Below are 9,460 nucleotides of genomic sequence, written 5' to 3'. Positions count from 1 at the left end.
TTTCCTACCGTAAATATATCCAAACTTAATTTTTGATTAGTAATATGCATTGCTAAGGACTTCATTTGGACAACTGTAAAGGTGATTTTCTCCAGATTTTCAAATAGTTGTATCTCGGCCAAATATTGTCCTATCCTAACAAACCATACATCAACGGAAAGCTTATTTATTCAGCTGTATAGATGATGTATGAATCTCAATTTCGAAAAAAATATTGACCCTTATGACTGGTTTTGTGATCCAGGGTTACATATCTGACCTGAAGTGGGATGTGCCTCAACATACTATTTAATTATAATTACAATTATTAATCTAACAAACATTTAACTCACAAGCCAATGCTGACAAAACATACCAAGTAAGTAAAAGATTTAGTGTTCTTAACGACCAACAAGCACATGACAAATAACTGAACACAAAAACAGCTCACAACATTCAGTTCTCAGAAACTGGCATCATTTATTCAGCATCATTACCATTTTAATTCAGACTCCTGTACTTTATGACATCCTGTTCATCCAGTAACACTTTACAATAGTGTTCAATACAGTTAGCTAACATGAACTATACACTAACAATACCGTTACAGCAGGGGGTGCCCAAACTCGGTCCTGGAGGGCCGGTGTCCTGCAGAGTTTAGCTCCAACCCCAATTAAACACACCTGAACCAGCTAATCAAGCTCTTATAGGCATACTAGAAACTTACCAGCAGGTGTGTTGAGGCAATAAAAATCGACGCGTTTCAAAAAGGCGGGGCATAGAGGAGAAACAATAATGTACAGTATGTGGAAAATAATGTGTTTTTTTTACTTTAAACCGCATAAACACATTTCATTACACCAAATACACAAAATAATGTTCTTTTTAGCAGCATCATATGACCCCTTTAACATTGTTTTGTGAATTAACATCAAACTAGATACATAAATGCTGTAAAAAAAATTGTTGTGATACCATAAGGCATTAACTAATGTTAACATATTGAATATTTTTGTAAAGTATTATCAAAAATCTGATAATATTACACATACATTTTTAAAGAGGTTGCTCCTCAAATAAAAAGTGAACATTGCAGACAACGTCTCAGTCCCTCAGCACCCTACACCTAAACCCTCAAGATGACTGAATTTAAAATATATCATCAATCCTTACTTAAAAACCATTTGGGTGAAACAAACACAAACTATTTGCAATACAATGAGCAATATGAAAGAAATAGATGAACACTGCATTGTGTGTAATGTAAATGTAATGTGATAAAAATGAATTCCAGCCACTCTTCGTAAAACTTCCCTACAGTGAAAAAAAAACCCAGGTGAAGAAAGGCCTTTTGAGTAAAAATGGAAGAGGGATGTAATGATGATCAATGGTGCATTACTGCCACCTGCCAGACTCTCGGATACTTACATTGATTACCTCTTTTCTTTTCATGCTCAGAAGGGAAAGTTCACTCAAAAATGAATATTCAGTCATTATTTACTCACCCTCATGTTATTCAGAAATTGTATGATGTTGTATGATGTATAATGTTCCTTTCTTCTATGGAATATCCAGTCCAGTCAATGGGTTTGTTGGAAGTCAATGGGTTCCAGTGCCTTTTGTGTCCTAACGTCCTCCAAAGCATTTGTGTGTGTGTGTGTGTGTAAATCCTAAAAGTAAATCCTACAGGTTTGTATAGAAACTTATTTCAGCCACAGAATATATATATATATATATATATATATATATATAGTCTAAAGGTATTTCAGCCACAGAATATATATATATATATATATATATATATAGTCTAAAGGTGTCATGTCAGGTGTAAAAATTCCATAAAAAAGTCAGAAAAAAATCTGAATTCTGAGAGGAAAAGTCAGAATTCCGAGATGTAAAATCAGAACTTTTGGGAAAAAAATCTGAACTTTAAATTGTGAGGGGAAAAAAAAAATGAAACTGTGAGATATAAACTCGTAACTGTGAGAAAATAGTTGCAATTTCATTTTTTATATTTTATTCCGTGGTGGACATGAGCTTCCATATAGGATTAGATCGACATGAAGATAAGTAAGTGATAGAATTGTCATTTCTGGCCGGACTTGTCCCTTTAAACACACAAGTGATTCTCCAGTGCATCCTAGCAAAGTGCACGAAAACAATATGGTAGCTAAAGGCAGCAAGTGCAGGAGAACCCCAGACAAACACTCAGTTACACAATCTGCATAAATAATTGTTGTTGTGATGTGTGGCTCTGTGTTTGCGGAATAAAAACAGAACAGTGGCTTGTCAGTGCGTCAATGAGAGAAGAAGCTCACTGATCACTGTGAAGACCACTAGAGTCCAACTGCCTCTGATCCTTTCAGACAAGCTGGTGGGATGCAGGCACGAGCTTTCATTTTTAAACACCCAACATGCTTCCTTACACATCCATCGTGAGCACAAATGCACAGTGTATCCCATAGTTCCTTGAGGGCAGGCAGTCTTGATGTAATGTAAGATGTAAAGTTCACAGCTTATATCCATAACCATTCTGCGCCCGTACAGGTTTAATGCTGCTTAAATTCAAGGCATGTCTTTGAGCAACAATGGCCTAGAGCACTGTCTCCAAAAAACACAAATCACAGCACAAAAAAACAAAAAAATCCCTGTAACCCCTTTGCAGCAACAAGCATTAAAGAAATGTGGAACGATATAAAGCCTCAAATCATCATCCATTTTCACAGGCGGGTGTCCCTGCGCTCCATTGACTGTTGACAGATCCCACCCAGAGTGTTGAACTTGGGCCCGAGGTTCTGCAGGAAGTCCAGGTTATCACCGAGGTTGCTAACAGTCAGCTGATCCAGTGACTGGCAGTCACTACCCCTCCCCTCATATTCATACTGATACGAAGAATAAGCTGGAAAGTCCCTCTGCTCTTCCGAAAGCCCACTGATTTTCTATGGAATAACATAATGGAAAGAGAAATATCATAGTCTTAATGCTTATGCGGATACAGTGTGAATGTTTTTTCCTAGCAGCACTATCTGATGATTCCACCTTGTGGTGTCTGCATGGTCTGCAGATCTTTGTACATTAATATTATGTTATGCTATGAGGGATCTGACAGATAGGTGGCGCCAGTGCATTGAATTTTCAACTAAGAACGAACTAAAGCAAGGTCGCCTTTCCGCCAATAGTGTCAAAGGAAAATCATGCAGTGCAAGTTTTTGTTTTCATATTAAACAAAGCTTTGTTTATTGACATTAACCTTTAAAAGCATATTAAAAAAAAAAAAAAAAAAGTAAGAAGAAAAAAAAAAAGAAAAAATAAGAAAAAGTTTATAATATAAAACAAGTATATTTTTGAAAATCTGTACTTGCAGATAATGTAATATTAATCAAATAAAAGGCTGCTTAGGTGAGAAAGACACTTCCGTGACCACACTTAAGTACACTTTTAAGTTTAAAGTTTAAAAAAGTACATTTTAAATCATTGTTTCAATAATCTTTTGTCATACTTTAAATAAGTATATATAAATACGTTAAATACACTAAAAGCATTATTTAATATACATAAAATGTATATTTAATATTTTTTAAAAATCTTAAATTGACATTAACTGCACTTTTGTATAGTATGTCCATGCATATATTTATATAAGTATAAATTATACCTGAAAATTAGAAAATTATTATTATAATAGTTGTCTCTCTCTCTCTCTCATATTTACTCCGGGTTTCTTTCAAATCATGCCAGTCAGGTGTTTTGTGTATTGACTCACCCTGTCAATGTGTTCTGCCAGGTTCCTTTCTGTTCGAGCCATGCTGTGTGTGCGGGACATCTGGCGGCTTTCATTCTTAAAAACAAGTGTGACATTTAATTTAGATGATTTATTTAATTTCAGTTGTTATTTCTGTATTGAACACTTTTAGATATTTCTACATTGAAAATGTTCTAAAAAGTTTCAGTACTTTTATAGTTGATTAGTGTTTGAGGATCCTTTCTTAAAATCCATCTTTTTTCTTTTATTTATATGAATTATTTGAAGAGCTTACCCTAAAGCTTTCCTTTTCCCTTCGAACCATTGACATGTTGTGATGTGGCTTTAGAAAAAGAGGGTGGGGGGGGGGACAACAACATTATTAAATATCCATCATAATCATATATAACACTTTTACTGTATATACTAGGCTATTCAAAATTATTTTGGGTCAGTACAATTTTTTTTTTTAATAAATTAATACTTTTATTCAGCAAGGATGCCTTCAATTAAAGTAACAACAATAATAAAAATGTATCAATCATTTTTTTTTATGTGATCATATGTGACCCTGGACCACAAAACCAGTCATAAGGATCGATTTTTCAAAATTGAGATGTATACATCATCTGAAAGCTGAATAAATAAGCTTTCCGTTGATGTATGGTTTGTTAGGATAGGACAATATTAGGCCGAGATGCAAATATTTGAAAATCTGGAATCTGAGGGTGCAAAAAAATTTAAATATTGAGAAAATCGCCTTTAAAGTTGTCCAAATGAAGTTCTTAGCAATGCATATTACTAATCAAAAATTAAGTTTTGATATATTTACGGTAGGAAATTTACAAAATATCTTCATGGAACATGATCTTTACTTAATATCCTAATGGTTTTTGGCATAAAAGAAAAATCATTAATTTTGACCCATGTATTTTTGACTATTGCTACAAATATACCCCAGCGACTGTCACATATTAGAATGATTTCTGAAGGATCATGTGACACTGAAGACTGGAGTAATGATGCTGTAAATTCGGCTTTGATCACAGGAATAAATTATTATCTTTTATAAACTGTATTTTTAATCAAATAAAAGCAGCCTTGATGAACATAAGAGACTTCTTTCAAAAACAAAAAACCTGACCCCAAACTTTTGAACAGTAGTGTATAACACACTCATTTGTTTTGTATTATCTTTGTGGGGACTTCTATTGTTTTAAACTGAGCTAATGATATTTTCTGTATCATATTTTTTTAGTATCATATTTCTTCACTTGAAGTACCAGCTTCATATTTTTGCAAGGTTTTGCCAAAGCACGCTTACTGAGAGACAACACAGACTATGCGAGCAGTTCAAACAAGCTTGCATTTAGAGACAAACAATGTGGCCTCTAGACATGTTCTACAACTTAAAAACCAGCAGTTAAGAAGTATTGCACATAGAATAAGAACATGTCCTGAGTGAATGGCTCCTAAACCAACCTCAGACACACTGACAAACTCGATGCAGTGGACTGTAAACCAGTCCAGATAGATGTACAGTATGTTCAATAAATGTAAGCAAGTAAAGCTACCATGCATTTACATTTGATTAACAATAGAAATAGTGCAGAATGATAATAACTTCTTCACTTTACACCTAAACTCTCTGTTGATTTCCAGATCACTATGTGGTCTCAGACATGTGAAGCCGACGCTACTGTGTATGTAAGCACATTTCAAATACTGCTCTGAAGCAGGAACACATTTCAAGAAACACCTTAGGCAAAATCCACAATTTTGTTGTTGTTGTTTTTTTACAGCTCTTCCCCTCCCAGTCTGCCATGCCTCAGGTGTTACAGACGTTTGTCTCTGTTTGATGGATGCTGTCACTCACCATGTTCATCACTCCTCCACCACCGGACATTTCCTGGAAGTTGTACTGAACGCCATACTGTAAGAGAAAGCATAAATCAGACAATATTCCACATCACCAAATAACAATGTGACCACGACATTCTAATTTATTGAGATGCACCTGTATATATATATATTTGAATTAAGAGTTGTAGTGTTCTGAATAGAAAAAAACAATGCAATCTAATGGAATTGGTAGCTAATTTGTATGAATTTGTAAAATCTCATTTGTACATTTTTGTACGATCTGCCCGCGCCCTGCTGATGGTTATGTTTAGGGGTGGACCTTCATGCTTGCTGTTTTCATGATCAGTCACAATTTAAGTGAAATAACTAGGAAAAGCCAACAAGTTTCAACACTCCTTTTGATTTTAAATCTTTTTGATGCGCTTTATCTTATCATCTTTATTTCCCTATATATATATATAATGTATTTTTACATATATATTTTAACCATATTTAACCATTTTGCAGATTTGTGAAAAAAGTGTGCTGTGGATGTTGAACCACAGCTTATAGTCAGTTTTTCCATAAATGTCAGCAGAATGATGTCGGGTTCATTCTTGGCAGTCAGCACATTTCCTTGATTTGACACTCACCCCTGCAGGGTTTCTCTGCATACCGCTTTCACCCTTCCAGTATCCATCAGTAAACAGGTACTCAGGCTGGAACAACAGTAACATGCAATCTGTCAGTAGCTTGTTATTTTACATCACTTTCTTTCAGATCCTGTTGTTACTTAACAGTTAAAATCAGAACAGTTAGGTTAGAAATTAGCATTAGAAATGAAAATTAATTAAAGATATATATACACACACACACACACTTGAGAATGGACAAAACATGTTTTAAAATGCGAGTTTTTATTATTTGATGATACATTTATAAATGTATATATTTGTAGAGAAACGTCTCAGCTAATGAACCATGTAAGGGAACAGGTTTTTCTAAAAATGTACATTTTTTCACTTCGTAACTTAATTTGTATCAACTCTGTCAGACGCATGATCTTTTAATTTGATCCACCCAATAACAGCGCAAAGTCTTCAATTATGTAATAATGGTGTTCAGTAAAGGAGCTGAAGTGATCAAATAGATACACGTTTTACTATTTTAAAACAATAAATTGTCAAAAGTTGTCAAAAGTTGACATAAAATGATGGAGTTGACAAAGGTCCAACTGAAGTTACAACAACTGATTGACAAGACAACAAATTAAGACAATTAACTATTTTTTAAACTGATTTTTAGTACAGTAATCCTTCTAGTGAATATCTCAATCTGTGTCTCCAGTAGCTCCAGTAGCAATATTATATGCCACCCTGTAGCTGCAACAGAAATGTTCCTAATATGAATCCAAATTTTCTGTAGCCTGTCTTTGAACCCCATCAGTTATGAAATTGTATTTGTGCCTGGCCTGCATGAGGCATGTAAATCAGGCCAAATATGTATGTAAATAAAATCATAAAACAACATTAGAATAATTCCCCATATGCAAAACATATATTATATCACTATATAAAGAGTTTTGTGAGTATTTGTCAACACCATCAGCTTACAATTCTGTCTTTGATCTTTGTGCAGATCAATACTTTTGCTAAAACACTGCAGAAAACAACAATGCTCCAAATATAGTTCTTTTTCTCTATCATGCATATTACTCGCTGACCGTTCAAACCAGGTTTGTGACAGGATTTTTTTAAATCTACATTTAGCATTATTAATCAGTATGTTCAGAGCACTTTAAAATAAACATAATTGCTAAAATTGGGGAAATTATTTGTTAACTAGTTGAAATTAATAGTTAACTTTGTTTTCTGCTCATGATGAGAGCGTTTGATTTTTTTGTTTTGATTGTTTTAAGCAAAATATAAAAATGGTCCAGACTTCAAGAGGAAATATTTGATATTCATGTAATAATGTAAATAATTGGCCTCAACTGATGATTTATTTATTTATTTTAAATAGAACAATTCTCAGAAGCCACTGGCTCTGAGGACCTAATATCCAAACTATTTTTTTTTCTTTATATATAAATCCTCAGTTTTTGAAGTAACTAAACACAGCTTCATTGTTTATAGAGAGAGACGAGCAGACGCAGGTAATTCACGCACACAACTGACATCTCTCTCTCTCTCTCTCTCTCTCTCTCTCTCTCTCTCTCGATCGGTCGATAATTCAAATAAATGCTATAATATTGGTGGCACTGAATGTAAACAATGCCACTGAAGAGAACTCGTGTATGGGCTTGGCAAAAAAATCGAAGTAGTTTACTATGTTGGGATAAGAAATAGAAGGAAGAATTGTCGGTTCATCAGTCCACGACAAAGGAGCCAGCTCGTACGGATCTCTATTAACTTTAGTTAGTCAAAATACCGCGCCGTTTCCTGCTTACTAAGTCCTTCTCTATATGATTTAGCAGCTTCTACACGTTAGCTTCCAAATTAGTAGAACAATGTCTTCAGTAGTACATTAGCCATGCAATCCATGCTGTTGTTTACATCCGAGTACCTCGAATATGGCAGCGCATCCGGGTTACTGACGAAACCGTGACTTAGGTGCAAACACTCTATAATCAATGGACAGGCGCCAGTTTTGTGAAGAAAATTAAACTAATTTAGTTGGACTTCGCAATAAGCTCCAATATTTAAAACTGTTTATTTATACTGATGCCCTACCATGTATTTCATCCTTCATTTGAATGTGTAACATTATTTGATCGACGTGATTGTCAGCGCTGCCGCGGTTTCTAGTCATGAGATTAATGAATAGCAGCACACTGCTCAAGTTACTCCCAGAGGAATAATCAGACTGATTTAAATTTATTTTTTATATTTTTTTTATTCTTGCATTATATTTATTATGATTAACCTCCCATTTTTGTATACAGTGTAATGCTATTCAATCATTGCACTCAATCAGAGAGGATATGACTTGTTTAAGAAAATCAATCTAGTTAATTTTTGAATAATCATCTATGGGCTGGAAATATTTATTTGAACAACTTTAATTTATTTTTTATTACAATAAGTTTCCCCAAAAGTCTGACATATCGCCCCCCTCCCGGAAGGTGCGTCCTCGCACCGTAACAACAACAGAGGGAGGCATGGGTGCGAGCTTGGGAGGAGGCTCAGGAGGGGCTTGGAGCAGGAGGAGTCCAGCTGGACCCAGGCCACAGCCATAATGACAGCCCACGGTGGAGCTGACGGAGGGAGGAGCCATGGAGGAGGAATGGCCGCCGACTCCAGGGGGACGACCAACGGCGGCGGAGCAGGTGGTGGAGGAGCCCGAGGCGGAGAGCCAACGAGCCAGGGGGATGCCGAGGATCCGGGAGGGTGCTTTTTAGGTCCAGGGTGGAGCCGAGGGCTCTGGCGACCAAGGCGGAGGCGGAGATCCGCGGCAGAGCCGGAGAGACTGAGGACCAAGGTGGAGCTGGACTGAGCAACGAGGGGCAGCCGGAGGAGCGGAGTCCTGAGGCGATGGCGGGTCGACACCCGACCAAGGCGGAGCCGGAGGGACGAGGGAGTCCGGTGGAGCTGGTGGATCGACGGGTGACTGTGGAGGCGAGGGAGCTATGAGCCGAGGTGGAGCAGCTGGGTCTACAGGCTGAGGTGGAATTCGGGCCTCAGTGGCTAGAGGTGGAGGTGAGGGATTCTCTAGCCACGGCGACGCTGGAGGATGGTAGACCCGCGGAGCTCGCACTGTATTGATGGTGGGCTGAGGGCGAGCAGAGGGGCTGCCAGACGACAGCGGTGGAGGAGGCAGGAGCAGGTGGGAGGGCGGGCATTTATGCGTCTCCGGGCATTCAGGGCTTAACTCTGGATCGGAAGCCCCCTCTAGGCT

General features: G+C 36.8%; 1 protein-coding gene across 1 annotated transcript in view; it reads right to left on the bottom strand.

Annotated features, from left to right (window-relative positions):
• Nucleotides 1-2,006: 2,006 nt before the first annotated feature.
• The window catches only part of LOC107748449 (cadherin-like protein 26), a 25,551-nt gene continuing 18,097 nt past the window's right edge, over nucleotides 2,007-9,460 (bottom strand). The window contains exons 15-19 of the mRNA XM_016563222.1: nucleotides 6,217-6,282; nucleotides 5,598-5,654; nucleotides 4,017-4,064; nucleotides 3,743-3,817; nucleotides 2,007-2,918 (exon numbers count right to left, since the gene is read on the bottom strand). Coding sequence (XP_016418708.1) covers nucleotides 2,700-2,918; nucleotides 3,743-3,817; nucleotides 4,017-4,064; nucleotides 5,598-5,654; nucleotides 6,217-6,282 — 465 coding nt within the window. The 3' untranslated portion in view covers nucleotides 2,007-2,699. The remainder of the gene's footprint in view (nucleotides 2,919-3,742; nucleotides 3,818-4,016; nucleotides 4,065-5,597; nucleotides 5,655-6,216; nucleotides 6,283-9,460) is intronic.

This window comes from Sinocyclocheilus rhinocerous, unplaced genomic scaffold, assembly GCF_001515625.1.
Source record: "Sinocyclocheilus rhinocerous isolate Xijiao unplaced genomic scaffold, SAMN03320098_v1.1 scaffold2515, whole genome shotgun sequence".
Taxonomy (NCBI): domain Eukaryota; kingdom Metazoa; phylum Chordata; class Actinopteri; order Cypriniformes; family Cyprinidae; genus Sinocyclocheilus; species Sinocyclocheilus rhinocerous.
The sequence above is the reverse complement of the archived record's forward strand: the minus strand, read 5'-3'. Positions and strand labels throughout refer to the sequence as shown.